Below are 21,851 nucleotides of genomic sequence, written 5' to 3' on the forward strand. Positions count from 1 at the left end.
TTTCTCTATCTATAAAGTAAAGGCACCAGGCTAGCTGATCTCCAAGGCCTCTGAGCAGCCCTGCTTTGATGCTTCCGAACTGGAGAGACGCATCCTGCAAATGAGGCCTGCGTTTTCAGCAGGAGAGTGTGCCCACTGCTGCCTCTCCCCTCTTCAGTGTTCTGGAACCTTGGAACGGGACCAGAACAAGTGGAGAATGGTGCCATTCCAGCACTAATGGCTAGTTTGACAGATGGGGTGATCATCTCGAGCCATATTATTTTATGACTCAGAGTTTTAATTTAAATCAGGGACAGCTATTAAAATTTCTTCAAATGTCTTTTTGGCATTTGTGGGGATGATCATTTGCCTTTTTGTTATCGTTGTTGTTATGTAATCTCTTCCTGAAACGGGTTATGGTCAAGAGACCTCCTAATGTAAAAAATGAGGAAGGAAGAGAAGAAACTGTAAACAATAATCAGGTAAGAAGTGGTGTTTAGTGGACAACCCATAGTAAGTGTAGCAGGCAGAAAAATGCTCCCCCCACCCATCCCAGAAAGCTCTCTATGTCAAATTCCCAGCCCCTGTGAGTGTGATTTTCTATGACAAAAGATGTGATGATGTCAAGGATCTTGAGAGAAGTGGATCCTGTATTACCCAGGTGGGCCCTAAACACCACCACAATTGTAGTTTTAAGACACAGGCAGGAGTGCCTGGGTGGTTCAGTTGGTTAAGCTTAGGTCTTAATCTCAGGGTTGTGAGTTCAAGGCCCATGTTGGGTTCCCTGCTGGGCGTGGAGCCCACTTTAAAAAAAAAAAAAAAAAAGAGGCCGAGGGAGTTTTAACCCAGATGTGCTGAGGGGGCGGCAGCAGTGTGGGCACAGAGGCAGAGACTGGAGAGACGCGGCCGTGAGCCAAGCAGTGTCTACAGCCACCAGAAGCTGACAGAGGCGAGGAATAATCGCCCCCTAGAACCTCTGTCACAGGGCCCTTTGACACCCAGAGTTCAGACTTGGGGCCTCCAGAACTGAGAAAGCACACACTTCTCTCCTGTTAAGTCACCATGGTGTTATTGCAGCCCCAGGGGCCTCTTACTGAAGTAGTTTCTGCTATCTCTTATCAATTTCTACTTTTCTGGTATTGTGACCAGAAAATGTGGCTGGTGAGACTTCTACCTTTCCGACTGACATTTGGAAATAATATGGAAAAACTAGTTACCGCTCACACGTCACCCAACTGCTTGTAGCTCTTCGCACGTGATGGTGGCTCTGGGCTCCAGGCCCGTGAGCCTCCTGGCTCCTCTCCCTTCCGAATTCCCAATTCTTGCCCCTGACGGAGCCTCTTTTCCTTTGAGGACTCAGCTTGGATATCACTTCCTGCACCAAAACCTCTCTACATTCCTCACCCCGGCATGGTTCTCCCTCCTCGGTGTTTCCATAAGGCCTCACGCATCTCCCGTTTGACCCTTCTTCCCATTGTTCGTTATAGTGACTCAGCAGGCATGCGCCCACCGCTGGACCGTTAGCTTCTTCACAAGGAGGCCCACCTCCTCCATCTTTCTCTCGTCCACATCCTCCCATGAGGTATTTACCCATCAGCTGCTCTGAGCACCAGCTACGCCGGGGCTGTGCACGGCCGCCATCGTGTGCGCTCAAGAAAAGTTGGAACGGCAAGGAATGAATGAAACAAAGCCAATTTTTTTTTAAGTGAGGAGATGAAACTATACTCGCCTATGAGGTGGCTAAAAACACAAACGAGTAGGAAGACAGTTTTTATTTCCCCTGGCTCTGTTTTCTGAAGTGAAGCTGCATGCAGATCATGGTGTTAGGTCCCCCCGTAAGATACTCACACTACGTCACCTGCATAATGCCGGATTCGAAAATCTCGATCAAACTCCAGGATCTTGTCTGAGGCGCAGAGCTAAGAAATCAATAAGGGGATTGGTGTGAAAACAGATTCTTTTCGTTTTCCTAAAAATCTACTCCAGTGTCATATAAAATGTTGAGAGTGTCACACATCATGATACCATTACAAATGAAATCACCCTGTGTGGGGCTTATGTGGTAAAGCCTGAAAGCTTTCACTGGGAGTCCTCACAGCTGGACTTCTTTCCCAGCCACCCTGGCAGGTGGATATGGCCATGTGACAAGGTGCTTGACAGGGAGAGGAAAGGTGCAGGACAGGGAGAAGAAAGGAAGTGTGGCTGTGTCAGGCCAAAGCTGGTAAGAGGTAGATGACCCCGTCCGGTACTTCCTCTTCTCCCACTAGCCTGATGCAGAGAAGGACAGTGGCAAGGGAACAGAAGAGCCAGAAGACAGAGGAAGTCAGGGTCCCTGGAACAGAAACAGGCTACTGTCTCTGGTGCTGAAAGCCTGGCTGCTGTCATAAGTGGCCCAGCCTACCCTGACTGACACAGTCTCCTTCTGTTCCAGGCTCCACTTAGGGAAGACCACACTGAGGGCTTGCCGTGTGCTGGGCACGTACATCTCAGGCAATCCTCACTACTGACATTTAAAATACTAGGAGCTCTCTTTTATATACAAGGAAATTAAGGGTCAGAGAGATCAGGTAACTGGCCCAAGTCACAAAGCTCATAGGTGGTCATTCTGGGAAGGATTCTTGGGACCAGATGTAATATCTGCTCTCCTAGGCACACAATGGCCTGGCTCACTTGTCTTTTGCTGAGCTGGGAGTCAAGTTCAGGGTTATCATTTCAAAGGAGACCAACTTCCTCCAGCTATTTCTCCCTGAAGAAGAACAGTTTATGGAAAGGCAGTTTTTCTATAGGGTGGTCTCCACAGTCTCCTTGTTACAGTAATGCCAGACTCCTTTTTCTGCCCCGTGAAGGATCACGCAATAGCTTACAGGTTCTGAAGCAGACATCTAAGAGTCCATAAAGCACTGAGCGCAGTTAAGCATGATAACTTAAGTTGCACTCTTAGCCAAAAAACACCCCCAACCAGGAGGGTGGCTTCTGCACTCGTAAAGGAAGAGCTTACCCATCAGACAAGTGAATACTTACCAGAAATTAGAGTCAGACTTCCGAGGTTCAAATCTTGGCTCTACCATCTACTTGATCTGCATCTTAAACAGTTACTTATCCCGGAGAGCTGTTCTGAAGCTTCCATGAACCACGGAGACCAAAGTATCTAACATACAGAGGGGTCTCCAAAAAATGGAATCCCTCTTTTCCTCTCTCTCTCATTAACCGTTTTATAAAAGCCTTTCATTTATAAAACTCCTCATGGAAAAGGACCCAGGAGATGCCCACACTAATTGAATATTCTTACATTTGGATATTGCAAAGTCTCAAGTGATCTGAACACAGAAGGGTTTTGACTTTTCTTTACGTGTTGGAAATAATTAAGTTTAGTATATCATTTAACTTTATGTTTACAGTACTTTGAAAAGAAATTTCATGGTTTATTGGGCCACTTGCCTATCTCTCCGTGATAACTTTAATGTAGGAGGAACCATTTAGCTCCTAAATAAATACAAGGCAGAAACCTCGGATTTAACATGCCAGTAGCTTGAGCTGATCTGTAACCAACAGCAAACGATAACACCTGGCGTAACATACAGGATAATAGCGTTTTTTAAAGGAAAGATTCATAGTGATGAAAATATCCTGACAGCTTGGTTATCCCATTTCTTTCCTTTGTTAAAGCAGTAATCCTAGAAATTAACACACTTTAGAAATCCCCATCTCAGGGTGCCTGTGTGGCTCAGTGGGTTAAGCCTCTGCCTTCCGCTCAGGTCATGATCTCAGGGTCCTGGGATCAAGCCCCACATCGGGCTCTCTGCTCCGCAAGCAAGGAGCCTGCTTCTCCATCTCTCTCTGCCTGCCTCTCTGCCTATTGATCTCTCTCTATCAAATAAATAAATTAAAAAAAAATAACAAAAAAAGAAATCCCCATCTCAGGGGGAACCTCCTCCAGCATCACCTCCCCTTACCCTGTCAGACAAGGGGAGTGGGGAGGGAGAAGCTGGAAAAAAGAGCCACTGGGTTAGAGTCAAAGACACCTGTGTTTCTACATGTAAAGAAAAAAAAAAAGAAAGAAAATCCCTGGGGCGCCTGGGTAGCTCAGCTGGTTGGACATCCAATTTTTTTTTTTAAGACTTTATTTATTTGACAGACAGAAACGCAGTGAGAGAGGGAACACAAACAGGGGGAGTGGGAGAGGGAGAAACAGGCTTCCCACTGAGCAGAGAGCCTGATGGGGGGCTCACTCCCAAGACCCCGGGATCACAACCTGAGCCAAAGGCAGATGCTTAACGACTGAGCCAGCCAGGCGCCCCTGGGCGTCCTATTCTTGATTTGGGTTCAGGTCATGATCTGAGAGTGTGAGACTGAACCCTGTGTTAGGTTCCATGCTCAGCAGGGAGTCTGCTTGTCCCTCTCCCTCTGCTCCACCCCCCTCCACTCACTCATTTTCTCTCTCTCGCCAATAAATAAATAAAATCTTAAAAAAAAAAAAAAGAATTCCTGTCTTCCCAGATAAACTATTATTTTGCAATTTCTTACCACATCACTTAAAAGTACTCTGTATCATGGCTACTTTCAGAATGAGATATTTCAAAATATTTGGTGGACAAATTTAAGTCAGGTGTATAAATGGCCAAGTTGAATCAAAATGAGGGGGTTTATCATGAATCATAGTTACTTATTTAAATGAAGTGGAGCCCCACATGTTTTAGTTTAAAATTCCACATTTCATCAGATTTATTTGGTATGATCGTGACCAAATTCAATTCAATTTTACAAACACTGATTATCTGCCGTCTGGGGTAGGCAGGATGTTAGGTGAGTCTCCAGAACCTGGGCTGGGATTTTAAGGGATGTAGATAATCATCGTAGGACGTAGATACCATCTTACAACAGATCACTTTAAATGGGGTTAGGTGGCTTTGAACTTGGCTCACTGCTCTGTCCCCCAGCACCCGACTTATGCCTGGGAGATGAGGGGCATGTATTAAGCACTTGTGTTATACACGGGAAATGACTGAAGAACGCCTCTGACCAGAACCCCGATGTAAAATGTCAGACCGTAGGATCTGATAGCTGAATGACTCGTAGTCAGGATCCTAGTCAATCCCCGGGAAGAAATCAAGGAGAGCCTCTTAGAAATAAAATGGCCTAAAATAACTATCAGCCAGCAATCCATTTCTTAATGATTTGTGCTTTATCTAGTTAACTGTAGATTCTTTCTGTTCACATTACATACTTTCAAAGGGAGCAAAGTTAGAAAATGGACTTATTCGTGCTAAAAAAAAATTGGCCGTGTGTCATAGATTTACATGCAAATATGGAGGAGCAGAAATGCTTGCTCCTTTCTTTATGGAAGCGACGGAGCATCGGGGCTGTTTCTCCTTCGGCTTCTGGCTGCTGGACAAGCCGGTATTTGTAGGGAACACTCAGGGATGAGGGTGGGCCCCTCCTAGGGCAAATCCTAACGGCAAACACACTGTACGCAAAGCCCGGCATGAGAGTCCGACAACTACAATGGCCACGACTTATTACAGAAATGTGATCTGTTTAATAACCTTTTTAGAATGTGGAAAATGGGGAATTGAGAGGGATATCCATTCATTTAGGGGAACGAGTCTCCTTGTGATGGGGAGAATTACAGCCAGAGCTTCTCTATGCTCAAGGAAGTCACGGAGTCTGAAGAGCTGTGGCAGAGCACACATACTACATTTTATAACTGATTACAGTAAAAAGTCAAGGACAAAAGCTGTTTTCAGTGCCAGAATTATCAGATGCGGGAGCAAAATTCTAGCACATGAACAAAGCCTCTGTACCTATTGGTTATAAATGACATCATGCTTTCTAAAATCATGTTCATTTTCTCCTATTTCTAGCAAATTGAATAGTCTGGAGCTCCCTCTCCTGGATATTATGATTTTTATCATTCTTGTCATCCCATAAACCAGAGAGGCAGAATTTATTTATAGCAGTAGGCCACTTAATGGATGCTTATGGCTTTCCTTGCTTCCTTGAGCGGACATTCTTTTAGCCCAACATTTAAGACCATTTAATTCTGTTCAGCAATGGGGAAAATCTGACAGCTCAAAATGAGAGGAAGTCCTCATAAAACACATTACCTTTCGGCTGGAAAAATGGCCGTGTTTGCCCAATTTACTGTTCAGTGCTTCAAGGAATATTTCGTCGGTGACTTTGCCGACGTTCATGCAGGCGTCATCCAGGATGGCGATGATCCCCTTGTGCTGCTGCTCCACGAGGTCCACGATGATCTGATTGTTGAAGTAATCGATCTGGAGGACACAGCAAGGAAGCCGTTCCAGAGGGACCAGAGACCAGCACGGGCAAAACGCCGGCGCCTGTGCACATCTCAGGGGTTCAGATAAAGTTATCTTGGTGGGAAACAGGCCAAGAGTATTACTGAGGTCTAATGCTAAAATGACCACATGTTCTATCGGAGGCTCATTTTTAAACGTCTTTGTGGACTTTATATCATGAAACACTTCGTGTACATGAGGGTAGCTCAAGGCAAGAATTATAAAAGAAGCAGTGTTCCCTCAACACTAACTTTTTTTTTTTTTTAAGATTTTACTTATTTATTTGACAGACAGAAATCACAAGTAGGCAGAGAGGCAGGCAGAGAGAGAGAGGAGGAAGCAGGCTCCCCACCGAGGAGAGAGCCCGATGCGGGGCTCGATCCCAGAACCCTGGGATCATGACCCGAGCTGAAGGCAGAGGCTTTAACCCACTGAGCCACCCAGGCGCCCCCTAACTTTTGTTTTAATCCCGCACCTCACTCCACTCCTTCATACTCTCAATCCCCCAATTTGTTTGCCATTTAATCACAAGACCCACACTCCATGATGTACCAACAAATAACCTGAAAGTATTATTTGACTCGTAACTGGCTGAGGGTACAGCATCACACAGAACTCGAATTTTTAGTTCTACAGCCTTCGAGGACTAAAACCCAAAAGAATGTCTTCTCCAGCTTTCCCCAAGTGAAAAAGGCACACAGAGGTCTAAAAGATGTTTGATGTCTCTCTGGGCAAAATATAAAAAATTTAAAAATATAAAAATATATAATTGGAAGGGGTGGTGAACCATGAGAGACTATGGACTCTGAAAAACAGTCTGAGGGGTATGAAGTGGTGGAGGGGTGGGAGGTTGGGGTACCAGGTGGTGGGTATCATAGAGGGCACGGCTTGCATGGATCACTGGGTGTGGTGAAAAAATAATGAATACTGTTTTTCTGAAAATAAATAAATTGGAAAAAAAATATATAAAAATATAAAAAATTTAATTCTAGGGGCACTTGGGTAGCTCAGTGGGTTAAGCCTCTGCCTTCAGCTCGGGTCATGATCCCAGGGTCCTGCATAGGCTCTCTGCTCAGCAGGGAGCCTGCTCCCCGCTACCCACCCTGCCTGCTTCTCTGCCTACTTGTGATCTCTCTCTTTCTCTCTGTCAAATAAATGAAATCTTATTTGTGTGTGCTTTTGTGAGCTGAATAAAGTTCTAAATAACAGGATTTTTAGCAACTTCAGTATAGGTGGAGTTTATCCCAAATACCTCTTGTGTACCTGTTTATTCGGAGAGCACCCATCTCACCGTGCACTGGCCTCACGCAGGCTCACTGTGCACCGTTTGGAGATGGGCAGTTTACTATCACAGTTTAGTCCTGGGCGCTGATGTGTCCCCCTCATTTAGGAGGGACCTAAGCCAGAGTGTTGTCTCCATCCTCTGCTGTAAGATCTATAAGCTCAGAATGCACAATTTCAGTCTCTCATGGACCCTGCTCCATGCTATTTAAGGTCCAAGGACTCACGCCAGCTGTCTGTCTGTGGGTTTCAGCTCTGCCTCCTCCTCCAAGCTCTCTTCTGTATCGATGGACTGACGGCGGGGTGGCTTCTGCTTCCTTTTTCATACTTTACTGGTCTGTCTATATCAGTGAATCTCAAGAGGATGACTACCCCCGCCCCAGCAGCATTTGGCAGCATCTGGAGACATTTTTGAAGGTAATGACAGTGACCAGTGGGAAGAGGCCACTACACATTGCACAATGCCTGGGACAGCAAACACAACAAACACACACAACGAAGACTTATCTGGCCCAGGATGTCAGCAGTCCAGACGTGGAGAAACCTGGTCTAAATACGTACTTTTATGGTGGACACGTACTACTGTTCCTAATTAGGGAGAAGAGTTATCTCCAGGTTTTGAAACAATATCCTTACTCTTCTCAAAAAGCAGTAACTCTTATATTAATTGTAACTTGAAGTCTTAGACCTTGGGGATATGGAATTAAAGACTAGGTCTTTTGCCCCGGGCACAAAACAAGTCCTCTAAAGAACCAACTGTCTGACTAAAGCGATGAGTCTTTGCTGAAGAGTTCGGTAACTTTTAGTTCCTAAGTTGAAGGTTACTTCAAACGTTGCTTCAAGTTGTGGCTTCCAAACCAGGTTTTTTCCAGCAGTCTCCAATCCCAGGAGGTTTTAGGAGCTACAGGGGGCAGGAGGAGACGGGACGAGGTAGCTCAGGGGCAGAGAGGTCTGGGCCTCCCATTCCCACCGCAGACGAAGCAGCTAAAAATGACTTATAAACTACCGCACCGAAAGCCTGTCAAGGTGAGTCCAACAGGGAGACAACCAAGCCTTAGGAACCCCCTGACAGAAGTCCACATACCACCTATGAAAGAGACCAGTAGAAAAACACTGATCCGGAAACCAGCCGAGAGTCCAGATCTAACAACCACGGGCATACACGGTACAGAGACATAGACGGGTGACACCTCGGGAGGCCGATGAGCGAAATCCAGACTGTGGCAAGTTCCACAGAACAAACGGCTCATCCTCATCAACGGAAGGTTGTGAGGAAAAAAGAGAGACGGAGGAGAAAACCTATAGATGTGCGAACGTCCTGTCAACCAACCACGATGTTGAACCAAATTGGTTGGGTCCAAATTCAAGCAACTATAAAAACAGACAAAAACAACCCCTGTAAGATGACTGAGGAAATTCGAGCACTGACTGGGTATGTGATGATCATAAGGAATTACTGTTATACTTCTTAGGTGTGATAAAGGTACTGTGGTCATGGTATTTATAAAAGTCCTCACTTTTTAGAGAAGCACACTGGATTATTGAAGGATGATACAATATGATGTCTGAGATTTGCTTCAAAACAACCTGGGGGTGGGTGAGGGGGTCCAGATGACACGAGACTGACAACCCACCGACACTTGTCATGGCCGGTGACAGGCCCGTGGAGTTTATTATATTGTGATCTCTGCTCTTACATTTGCTTGAAATTTTCCATAATAAAAAAAATTACAAAAAAATCAATCACCATGTTCAGAAACTGAGGTTTTGGGTTTTTTTTAAAGGAAATAATTACCCAGAATAGAGATTCCAATCTGGGGGGACCAGCAGGTAGTCAGTATGGTAACAATTACCTGGGATCTAGCCTTTTGTTCCCTCCAGGACACTTACTTCTTGGTTTATTCTGAAGATTTTTGCATTTTTAGGGCTGCTGCTCCCTTTTCAGATGTTTGGCATAGCCTACTGTAGTTGTCAACTCTTCTTCTTACCAACTATGCCTGTGGAGTTTCATATCCTGATTTTTAAAGGTTATTTTTGACCAGTATCTCTGAATCACCTCTGAATAACAAGTTTTATGATTAAATGTGTCATAAAAATTGAAGCTTCCATTGTAATTGTGTATTAAATTGTACAGCAGATCCCTTCTAAGAAAGCTACATCTAAACTTAACTGACTTACATCTTAAATGTGCTATGAGAATTCACTGCTTAAATCACAATTATAGGTCATTCTACTACAAAGGAATAATACGCTTTTTGGTTCATTTGTAAAACAGTAAAATTTACACTAAGATACTCAAACGAAAAAAATTTTTTTTTCTGGTATTCTGATGTTTAACACATGCCAGAAGGCAAGGATGCAATTTGAAGCAAGACTGGTACTAACTATACCACTGACTCCCTTCTGAATGAGAGGAAAGAGAAAGTAGGAAGGTGGGAAGAAATATAAAAGTAACGTACATACAGCCTATCAAATAAGCTTTTTAGGGGCACCTGGGTGGCTCAGTCAGTTAAGCAACTGCCTTCGGCTCAGGTCATGATCCCGGAGTCCCAGGATCGAGTCCTGCATCAGGCTCCCAGCTCCGTGGGAAGTCTGCTTCTCCCTCTGACCTTTTCCACTCTCATGCTCACTCTCACTGTCTCTCTCTCAAATAAATAAATAAAATCTTTAAAAAAAATAAGCTTTTTACTACTATGTCTGATATTAAAAAATTACTAACTTTATTGTGTGTTCTATTTGGCAATAGAATAAACACAGTTTCATAAACACAGAAGTGCATGGAAATCTGGAAGTTTTGGCATTTCTCGAGTCTGTTCTCAAAATTGTTTAAAAATACAAATTTAAAAGCAAACATTACTAGGTTTCATCCTGCCACAAGCAGGAGGTCTAACGGCAAGAGAGCCACCCAAGTCATGCTTTGCAGCAGTGCTGTCTGGGGCTCCTGCCCCAGGGCAGTCCCACTTTCTGACCCGGCCTCACCAGACATTTGACTGTGACAACCGTCAGGGTTCAAAAAGGGCCACATGAAGGTGACACTAGCTGGGACACGAAGGACAGCTGATGGAAGGAAACGTTAATGATTTCACGCCTGGGTTTTGGAGAACATAAACTATAATAACCAAAGACAGTAACAGTGCCACTTAGACTGCAAAGTAGAGGAGCGGGGGGAAAAAGCAGAAATAAGAGAAGAAAGGGGATGGAAAGAGAATAAACTAAATTTGGAAGCCAAGCTCAATCGGTTTAAGGCAAAAGTTGCTCCTTCGAGCGACCTCTATGTGGCGCTAAACTCTACTAGACAGGAGACCCACGAAGCACCTGCTCTCAAGTCCAAAGGCTGTAACTCAGCATTCCTGCGCACCAACAGGGCAGTCCATCCAATGAAAGTCATTCCACCCATACACCCCGAAAACGACTTGTCGTCATGTATCCCCAAAAGGAAAGCTAATGTTCAGATGTTTCATGGGCCCGAGAAAATTGCAATGGAGCAGCTAAAATGACGAGCTCTGACACTCTTTGACACCATGCATGGGGAGGCTACCTCCCCGAGGCGCCCACTCACGTGCTTCCAGGGGATGCCCTCCCGCTGGTACTCCTCCTGCTCCTGCTTCAGCACCAGCTGGATGAACAGCTGCTGCAGCTTCTCATTGCAGTAGTTGATGCAGAACTGCTCGAAGCTGTGAGAGACGAGATCGATCAGGTTCAGAGACGTGACACAAGAACAGTAGCATCTGAAGCGTGTCACTCAGCTTACCTGTTGTTGTCAAAGATTTCAAAGCCATAGATATCCAAGACACCAATGACGGTGTTTTTCCCATGGATTGTGGTGTCATAGGTCTTGACCTCAATAATATCATTGATGCGGGTGACGATCCAACAAAAGAGGCGTTCGTATATTGCCTGTGAGAGGAACAACATCATTCACTCTTGCCCGCTTGGGACTGTGTCTTCTGTTTAGATCCGTGCTAAGTTTTAAATTCTTATCTACTTTCTCCTTACCGCTTAACATAGCTGTTATTACTCTAAATAGAAAAATAAGAAATGCAGATCGGCTCTTTAAAAACAAAACAAAACAAAACAACTACATGATGCAGGTAACACTCAAGGAAATGGTTTGGACTTTTTAAGACTATTACTGGTCACTATGGCATTCTGACACCACTCCCGGGTTCGTCTCTGTGCTCGGCTCTATCAATAATTTCCCTACTCCCTCACAGAAGTCGCCTCATTACTTGATTGTGAATTTCATCAGATATTAGAAAGTGGGGAACCAATGAGTTAATATCTACATTCCAGTAAAGCTCTATGGATTCTAAATACAAATACTGATTTTTAATGCCATGTAAAGATCTGAGCCAAAGACCGCAGTCTGAAATTCTTAAGAGAACCCAACGCATATCCAATGCCTGCGGACAAGTGCAGCCAGACGCACGTGGACGAAGGCGCCACAGGCCCCACGCATGTGCATCGGACACCAGCACGCTCCACAGTGCGTCTTCAGCACACGCGTTTAGCAGCTCCCTCCAGCCACCTCCCCCTCCGCCAGCACATCCACATGACGGGCCTCCTCTCTTTGCCTCCCTTTTACTCATCGATCCAGTCTAGTCTTCGCCTACCTCCCACCGCTCGACTGAAGTGGCTCATCAAAGACCCCAAGCACCTCGGTGTAGACATTTTCGTATGCCTCTATACGGACGTGTTATCCAGACACTCAGCATCACTCCACCTGGTTTCCCACCTTCTTCTTGAACTTTCTCCCCTCTGGGACTTGGGATGCCACACCTCCCTAATTTTTCTATTTCACTGGCTGCTCCTGCTGGCTGACCTTTGGTAAAATCTCCTCCACCTGACCTCTAAATGGAGGCGTTCTTCTGGTCCTCTTCACTCTCTAACACCTCCCGAGCCATCTCATTCGATGTTGAACAGACCTGCTACAATACTACGCCCAAGTCGACTACTCCGACGCAGACCTCTCCTCTGAGCGCCAGACTCACATGCTTGACAGCCAACCCGACAATATTCCTAGGGGCTCACAGCCATCTCCAACACTGTGCTGTCAGGACTCCTGCTCTTCCCACCTCTGAAAACTGTTCCCACCTTATTTCTGAGCATGAACAAAGGACTCCAGAAATGTAGGAATTTATTCACTCCACAAGTATTAGCTACTTACTCTGGGCGGGTTACTGGAGATATAGTACTGAAGCAAACATAAACACAGTCTCAGTCTCCAAGGAAGACAGGGAAGTAGGAGGAAGGAAAAACCACACACACACACACTCCCCCCACCCCCACCCCGAAGGTGAGGTGCGTGGCATCAGAGGATAATTTAACCTGTTTGGGATTCAGAGGCCAGGGAGGGCTTCCCTGAGAAAGTGGGCTGAGATCAGAAGGATGAGTAAGAGTTGACGAGGCAAGAGGGGGAGAGACAAGGGATCCAAGCAGACCACAGCCTGTGCAAAGGTCCTGTGGCTGGAGGGAGAAAGGGATAAAGACCACCTGCAAGGCCTGAGCAAACACTACCATGCTGGAATGAAGGGAGGAGACTGGAGCATGGTGCGGAATGAGGCAGGAGATGCAGGCTGGAGTCAGAGCATGCTAGGAGTGATCCTTGATCTTATGGTTCCCCAGACAAACAGGGGCTGTGGGTTTTACGTCTCCAACCATCCTCTTTGCCCCATTTCTACATGACCTGCCATCATCTCTCTCCTGGCTACTAAAATATCCCCATAAGGGTCTCCCTGTTTCCATCCCCTCCCGCAGAAGAGTCTCCATACTGAAGCCAGAGTGATTGGCTTAAAAATGCAGACTTGCTCATTGCTTCTGCTTAGAATCCTCCACTCTCCATCACACTTGGATAAATCCAAATTCCTCTGGACACTAAAACCAAGCCTGGGACTCAGAAGAGTAAAAATGGAATACGTGCCGTCTAACCAAACAGCGACAAAGAGAAAGAAAACAAAATGTAATCTTGGGAACGTAACACGCTTGCCACACAGATAACAGACCAAGGGTTAAAGGGATGAGCTCTCACAAACACGCAACGGAACAGCGAGAGGCCCTAAGGAAAATATACAAAGGACACACCAGGTGATTCCCAGAACGGACTTAAATACCTTACAGACATGTGGAAAGCTGCTCCAATACATGGGCAATGAAACGAACATAACCACGAGGTACTTCCACATACCCATAGTCAGTCAACTTAGAGTCTAAAATCAGTGTGTCCTTTGATGTGGGGTGCTCATTCCTGGGAGTCTGTCCTGTGGGACTAAAAGGACTGGTGTGTAGGGACACACGCATGGGATATGGCAGCATTATTTGTTGTAGCAGGAAAAGGTGAATGACTTCACCTGCACAGACACAGGCACAATCCCTGCACAGACATGGAACACGGAGGATGAGCACTCCCTCGGGCAACCTGGGGCGGCCTTCATCAAACATCGGTGAGCCAGGTGAAAGGGAAGGCGGCAAGAGGGCCCATGCAGGCAGCGTCGGCTGCCCAGTTGGACTTGCTCTTCTCAGAACACTCCTGGTGCTCACAGCCAGGGCGTTTTATTTGGACTGTGATGGCCCAGAAGTACCGCTCTGGTTTCTAAAAGCCTGAGCCCACTTTCACGGAATGTTTGGACGCATCCTCATGGGAGTTCTCTAAAACCGCATCCCCAGGCAGGGACAATGTCAGTTCGAATCCCACCTTAGCGAAGGCGTCCCTGCCGTAGCTGGCTTCCTGCTCCGTGTGCTGCTTGTCAATGATGTCGCGACCTGTGGCCACCGTCCGGTAGAGAAGGGCCTTCTCTACCATGTCCGTCTTGGTGGAGAGTAGCTCTGCTATGATAGACACAACCTTGCCATTTTCAATGAGAGGCGTGTCACCGTCCACCACGAATTTCAAATTCCCCTATACCAGACAGAAAACAACAAGACGCCGTTGCCAGCAAGATTCTGAAATGTTACGTCGGGGATCTATTTGCCAATTAAAAATAAAATTCAAAGCGACCTTGTCTGTAGCACTAATTTTCCTAAATACATTACACACATATTAAAAACCCACCGCTTCATCCATCTCTCCTCTCTGCTCTAGACACCCATCTATCTCTTACTATTCAGCTTTTGTTTTTTGATGGAGAGAAGTTTTACATTTTTATGTAGTCAAAATTAAAATCTTTGGCTTTGGGGCTTCTCTTAATTTGGTGTCATACTTAGACCAATTCCCACTCCGAAGATTTTATAAATGTTCAATATTTTCTTCAAATACACAGCTTTCCCCCTTACCTTTAAGCTTTTAACTCACTTAGAATTTGTGTTACTAAGTGGTGCAAAGAATCTAACTATTTTTTCAGAAGGTTATTTAGTTGCTCCAACACCATTTGCTGAATGGCTGAGCTTTTCCTCCTGATTTGGAACGTCACCTTTAGGACTGTCTGGGTGGCTCAGGCGGTTAAGTGTCTGCCTTTGGCTCAGGTCATGATCCTGGGGTCCTGGGATCAAGCCCCATGTTGGGCTCCCTGTTCAGTGGAGAGTCTGCTCCCTCTCCCTTTGACCCTCCCCCACTTTGTGCTCTCTTCTTCTCTCTCTCAAATAAATAAAATCTTAAAAAAAAAGAAATTTGAAATATAACCCTTATACATTAAATTCCCCCAAGTTTCTGAGTCTATTTATATTTTACTTATTCAACAAGCAATAAATACTTATTAACCCTCTACCAGCTGTCCAGCACATCAACCAATCTCTTGCATAATCTGATGATACATTCGTGCAACAAGTTTTTAAAGGACTGTCACTTTTACTATCATTTTAAATCTGGCAGAATTAGTCATGGATCCTCTCCTCTTTTCCCTCTACCTTACTACTCCTCTTTAGGATGTTTTATTTGATCTTCTTTACATGTGTATTGGTCCAGGTAAATTCTAGAGCCATTATGTCAACTCTAAAAATAAAATTCCTGTTTGGATTCTGAAGGATACTGTTAACTTTATTTATGAACTGACTGAAAGAAAGGGACAATTTGTAATATTCAAGTCTTCCTAGTTAGGAGCATTTACTTACGGTAACATTTACATTGCCCTATGATATTTTTACATAGAGATCCTGCGCCTTTCATTAAAAGTTAAATCTTGCCACGTTACAGAAAGGTAAGTTTTATTCCGGGTTTGAATTCATGGTGTCATTCATTTTTTTCTAAGGTTACACGTTCACTGTATTTTCAATGTCTATAATTATATAAACAGGAATGACAGAAATCCGACACAGGGCTCTTCATGTGTCTGAGTTTGCTGCAGTGGTAGTGGAGCACGCCTGGACCCTGGTCGGCCATCTTACCTACCGCTGGCCACCATGAATTGGGTGCGCCTTCAAGCCAGTCCTGCCACGCCGATTTAGCGCTCATTTCCCAATGTGAAAAATGAGATGATCAGGATTCCAGTTCTGATAACTTACGCTTCAAGTGCTACCCAAACAGTATTCTGTTCCAAAGATTTTAGCTTATACCATTGATAGTCATATCACTACTGAATTCTTTCATCCTCAGAATGAAACCGTTCAAAATCTGACATATCAGGAAGATGATGAATTTAAGTTAAGTTTCAAAACCTACAGTGGCTTTGAAAAATCCTTCATAATATTATAAAATGATGGAGTGAACCACAGATGCAGTAATTGCTTCAAAAATGTAAGAGAAATTTTCTTTATATAAATTAGTTTTTAAATCTGCAGGGAATAAACAAAATCTTCTGAAAGAGTGTCCTGTCTCCACAGGGAGGCAATATATTCTCAAAGGTGGCCCAACTCACCAAGTGAAGAATGGCTGCCAGAATCTTATATACCGTTTGAGTCTCCTCAGGTTTGAAGCCAATTACTTTCATGGCATCAGCTACTACTTTGAATTCTGCAGCATCGTTGATAGAAGACTGGGAATGAAAATGGAAAACTTAAGTCACCGACATTTCACACGAGCATAAAAATCTGACAATTATGAGACTACATTTGAATTTAGCCAACATCTTGAGGCTTTTGTAGTAAGTCACTGAGTACCCAGAGAAAATAAAATTATTTTAGGGTAGAACTATCACTCAGCACACAAAATGTCCACTGTGTGTGAGAGCCACCACCACAAAAAATAAGCGTGACATATTTTCCGGAACCTTCAGTGAGGGAGCAAGTCCTGGGATGCCTCACAGAAGCTGACTGCCACTCTGTGATGAGTGAAAAAACATGTGACATGGAATCACAAATGGAGATACTGACCATGGGAGTCTCTTGCAGACACACGCCTGACTATTGTTGCCTGTGGTTTTTTGTTCCACAGTTAGTCTTGTAGAGTCTGGGAATAACACTTCCTCTCTTGGATGGTCAGGCTTTTTACTTGACAAGTGAGGAAAAGCAGGACCCCCCCAAAGCAAAGTGGGCTGCCTCAGTCATTCAGAAGCCATTAGATATTTTGGGACCACAACCACTCTTTCACAAACATTTGGTGCATTGGATCTTCTAACTGGTTCGAGAGGGCTGCTATAGATTGAATGTATCACCCCCAAATTCTTGTGTTGAAATCCTGACCCCTCCCCAAAGGTGATGAAATTAGGAGGTAGGATCTTTGAGGTGGAATTAGGTCATGAGGATGGAGCCCTCAATAAATGGGATTAGAGCCCTTGTAAGAGGCCCTAGAGACTCCTCATCCCTTCTCCCCTGTGAGGACACAGAGAAGGCTCCATCTATACACCAGGAAGCAGGCCCTCACCAAATGTGCAGGTGCCAGCCAAATTGCTAACCTCGACAAGCTACAGCCATTGGGCTGGAAATACAAACACATCAACAGAAATTTACAGTGAAGCAATGGTAAGGGCCTATCTCAAAAAAGTTTCCTAGAGCAGCAGTTCAGAGGGCCTGACTGAGCTTTTCCTCGGTGAATTTCTCCTCTGGTGGGGACACAGGAGAAGGGCACGAAGGGGTCCTCTGTACCTGACGAATACCTGTTCCTCTAGTATCCAGGACACAACAAGGAAAGTTTCTCCACCTACCTGGTTCTTTGACCTTGGGCAAGATACTTAACCTCCTCAAGTCTCAGTTTCCTCATGGGTAAGGTGGGCACAACAATACAGGGTTGTTGGGAGAATTGGATGAGAATTATGTAAATCACTTCCCTAGTTCCTAGCCCATAAAAAGCACTAGACAAGTATCAGACAGAACTATTATTATAAACTGTAACTGTGCTGAAATTGCACAGAAACTAGACAAGAAATCTAAATGTCCTACTGTGGAAAACTGTCAGCTGCTAGAACCCTGATTTGTTCACCCCTCTCCAAGTACCCTTGTCCTTCAGGACTGGTCTCCCCTGCAACCTCAGAGGGTAAATCTTTGTGGGTAGAAACTAATCATGGTGATCTCACTCCCCTTACCAAGGGACTAACCAGCCGTGGGCATGTGATATTATTCAGGTCAATAGGGCATGAGGTTTCCCTAGCCTCAAAGGGACATAAGCCAGGAACATTTCCTCTGCCTGTGACTTCTGGAACTACAGCTGCCATTTTGGGACCATGAGGAAAATCACCCTAAGCACACAAGCCAAATCCAGTGAGGATGGGAGAGTTTTAAGTTGGAAAAACAAACAATATCTGGGTCCCTACCAACACTGTGATGGCATTAAGTTAACCAACAGGGCTTCTCGTTACATGAGATAATTAAGTTCTTATTGTTTTGGGAGACTTTCATTTGGGTTTCCCTTCAACCCAAATGAAAGTCTCCCAAAACAATAAGAAATTAAATGTACATTTTTCCTCTATTTCTAGGGTAGTTAAGTAAAATTGTGATAGAGTATAATGCTTTATAGTTGTTAAAATCATTCTATTAACATATTTGTTAATGCAAAGATATTAAAATTATATTGTCATTTAATAAAAGCAAATTTATTTCATCAACGTTTATTGTATGATTCCATTTATAAATATATATATATACATAGGAGTGCCTGGCTGGCTCAGTAGGAGCAGCATGTGACTCTTGATCTCCGGTTCATGAGTTCAAGCCCCACAGTGGGTGTGGAGATTACTTAAAAAAAAAATCTTAAAAACACACACACACACACATAAACCATCATCAGTAACTATCTCTAGAAGGTAAACTTTAGTATATTTTTGTTTCCTTCTGGTACATCTTTATTTAGGTTTTGACTATGATCATACATTATGTCTTTATTTTTGTTAGAGAGGGAAAAAAAAAAAAAGAGGCAGCGAGGAAGGAATGGGAATTGGATGAAAGAGAACCCAAGCCACATTCAGCTTTAGACAATGGCTAAATGTTCATTTAATACTTGCTTTCTGTGGGGGCACTACAGGAGTGGGCCAAAAATAATTTGGTCACTAAGACAATCTGATTAAAGAGGAACATTTCGGGACGCCTGGGTGGCTCAGTTGGTTGGACGACTGCCTTCGGCTCGGGTCATGATCTCGGAGTTCCGGGATCGAGTCCCGCATCGGGCTCCCAGCTCCACGGGGAGTCTGCTTCTCTCTCTGCCCTTCTCCTCATTCATGCTCTCTCTCCCTGTCTCTCTCTCAAATAAATAAATAAAATCTTTAAAAAAAAAAAAAAAAGAGGAACATTTCTGGTCATAGGCATTTTTTTTTTTAATTTTATTTTCCTTTACTTATTTGAGATAGAGAGAGAATGCATGAGAGGGGAAAGGTCAGAGGGAGAAGTAGACTCCCCACTGAGCAGGGAGCCCAATGCGGGGCTGCATCCTGGGACCCCAGGATCATGACCTGAGCCGAAGGCAGTTGCTTAACCAACTGAGCCACCCAGGCACCCCGGTCATTGGCATTTTTAGGTGCTGGTTTCACAATCCCTTCTGCATCCATGAGCGCTGCTGGCCTAGTCTCAGAAAGCTCAAGTGTTGCCCTCTATTGTCTTATTTGTTTTCAATTAATTTTCCCCCAAACATCCTGCTCTGAGATGATTGTAAAAGTAAAACAAAACAAAAAAAGATCCATGCAACTTGAATGTCAAATAATGGAAAATTAATTGGGAAAGCCTAAATATCACTTATTTCCATGCATGGCAATAAAAATACAGCTAAACAGTAATGCAGGTATAATTTGTGTTAGAAGAATAATAGAAATAAAAAAGGAAACACCTCCTCTCCTTTCTTTCCTTTTACAAATTCTTTTTATTTTTCCCCCGACTACAAAAGCAATGTATTTTTTATTTTTTATTACAGAAGAAATTTAAAACATGGAAAAGTACAAGGGCACGGATACCTGTAATCTCATCCATTCAGAATCAGTAATTAAAACCTTGGTCTATTTCCCTCCATATTTTATTTTATATATTTATATACCTTTCTCTGACAAAGCAGGATAATATTATAATTACCATTTTATAGTCTACCATCAACAGACTACTATATTATTAGGATTAGCTCTAAGGTGACTAGCAGAACACTAATTAGAAATAAAAGAGCAGAAAAGCATCTGCATATGGGAGTGCAAAAGGCCCGCATGCAAGTGAAGGGAAAAAAGTGGAAAAATTTGAGGGCTGAATAGAAATGCTCCCGGGTCACAAAACTATCTCCTGGGTAGGTCAAAATCAATACTTGAAAAACAGCGCATGGAGATCTTTGATACTCAATTTCAACCAGGGTGCTTTTAAAGTTCTTTCTGCTTCCCAACTGTGGCCAAACCATATGGCATCTTCCTCTGAAGTGGTTTTCCTAGTCACACCAATGTTTTCACAGTGTCAAAAGAATTAGGATTAAAAACTGGAAAAACAAAACAAAACAAACAACCACAAGATCACAAGAGAAACTTCTTTCCTGTCAGATGGCAATGAAACACAGAAACAGTTATTAAGTGAAGTTGTTGACCAGTAATGCAGCGAGTCTCTGTCCCTGAGAATTTAAACACCAGAATGGAAGAAAAGAGTCACTCATTTGCTTAAAGGCAGCAGGCTGGACCAGAGAATTACTTAATGTCCCCTCTGGTTTTTTGTCTGATTGGATATCTCAGAGAGGAAGCTCTTACCTTTAATTGAGCGCCTACGTGGATATAGTTGTAGGATGACAGGGATTTCTGGAGATGTAGAGAGCGTAGCATCTGCTCTGAACCTCCTTGAAGGAGCTAAAAAGGTATTTAATTAAAAAATGAACTGGCAAAATATACGTGGAGCCAAGTACATCAAGTATTCTCACAATGGTAATCTGCTTTCACTATGGTCATTTGCTAAACAGGAGCCTAAGCTTTGTGGTCACTTGCTTAGCTGCCTCATTATCCAGATAAGATAGAGCTGTGTTTCAGAATTCAGAAAAAATCAACACTGCTGCTGAAGTTAGAGGTATCAGCCCAGGGTCACATGCTGAATCACACTGGAAACAAATAGCCTTCCTTCATCAATTTCTCTATGGGGGTGGGTATGGGGATGGGGGGTGGGGAGGTGAAGCACCGCTGGATAACCACCACTGAAGGGTTGAACAAAGACAAATTTTAACACTCATCCAAGTGGGGGAAACACTGGGAAGAACTTATGAGTTCTAGACAGGAAAAGAACTATTTCATATTTGGTAGAAAACTAGTTTAAGGGAAACATGGTGAACTGTCAACGAGAACACAAATATAATATGGGGAGCCCTTACCTACAGAACAGCCTTTGGAAGGCAGTAGGTTTCAATTCTCTACATTAAACTGTATGCTTTGTCTTACTTCAAAGGTGTAATTATCAGATTTTTAAAAGTGGTCATTTAAACTAAATATACCAGAACTCATGTATATATAAATGAGCACTATCTATTACAGCAGTTACCTAGAGAAAATGGAACTCAGCTGAGCTGTACTGTGTTCAACTTACACGGTCACTGCTCCATCCCTTGCAGAGACATTTTCCACATGGAAATCAATCTTACTTAGAGTTTTACTTTTAAAAAAGTCCCAAACAGCAATGCTTCATTGGATCACCCACTTTATTTCTCAGCACTGGCTTATGTTTTTCAGGGCTTTAAAAATTGTAATTACTTGCTCTCTGAGCATAGACTTGCTAACAGAAGGGCTACTTTTAAAGTCTGCCTTTGACTTTAAAAGCATTCTCAAAAGAGGTATCAAATTTCTTTCTGAGCAATCACAGCTTTGATGGCTAAAGAAGACATTTCTCCCTTGAATTCATAATTAAGTAATCACATTGCCTTATAGCCTCTGGGAGCAAAATAAACTCAGGTTGTATTCCTGTCTCTGGGCTCCCAGATAATGGGAACAACAGCTTCAATTCAAAATAAAACACAATTAATTTAACATATTCAGAATTTATCATTTCAAAAGCTTT

General features: G+C 43.7%; 1 protein-coding gene across 1 annotated transcript in view; it reads right to left on the minus strand.

Moving 5' to 3' along the window:
- The window catches only part of MYO1D (myosin ID), a 345,116-nt gene that overhangs the window by 224,244 nt on the left and 99,021 nt on the right, over nucleotides 1–21,851 (minus strand). The window contains exons 6-12 of the mRNA XM_044248397.1: nucleotides 20,564–20,659; nucleotides 16,346–16,462; nucleotides 14,251–14,454; nucleotides 11,311–11,456; nucleotides 11,119–11,233; nucleotides 6,084–6,254; nucleotides 1,828–1,898 (exon numbers count right to left, since the gene is read on the minus strand). Coding sequence (XP_044104332.1) covers nucleotides 1,828–1,898; nucleotides 6,084–6,254; nucleotides 11,119–11,233; nucleotides 11,311–11,456; nucleotides 14,251–14,454; nucleotides 16,346–16,462; nucleotides 20,564–20,659 — 920 coding nt within the window. The remainder of the gene's footprint in view (nucleotides 1–1,827; nucleotides 1,899–6,083; nucleotides 6,255–11,118; nucleotides 11,234–11,310; nucleotides 11,457–14,250; nucleotides 14,455–16,345; nucleotides 16,463–20,563; nucleotides 20,660–21,851) is intronic.

Source organism: Neovison vison, chromosome 5 (assembly GCF_020171115.1).
Source record: "Neovison vison isolate M4711 chromosome 5, ASM_NN_V1, whole genome shotgun sequence".
In the NCBI taxonomy this organism is placed as follows: domain Eukaryota; kingdom Metazoa; phylum Chordata; class Mammalia; order Carnivora; family Mustelidae; genus Neogale; species Neogale vison.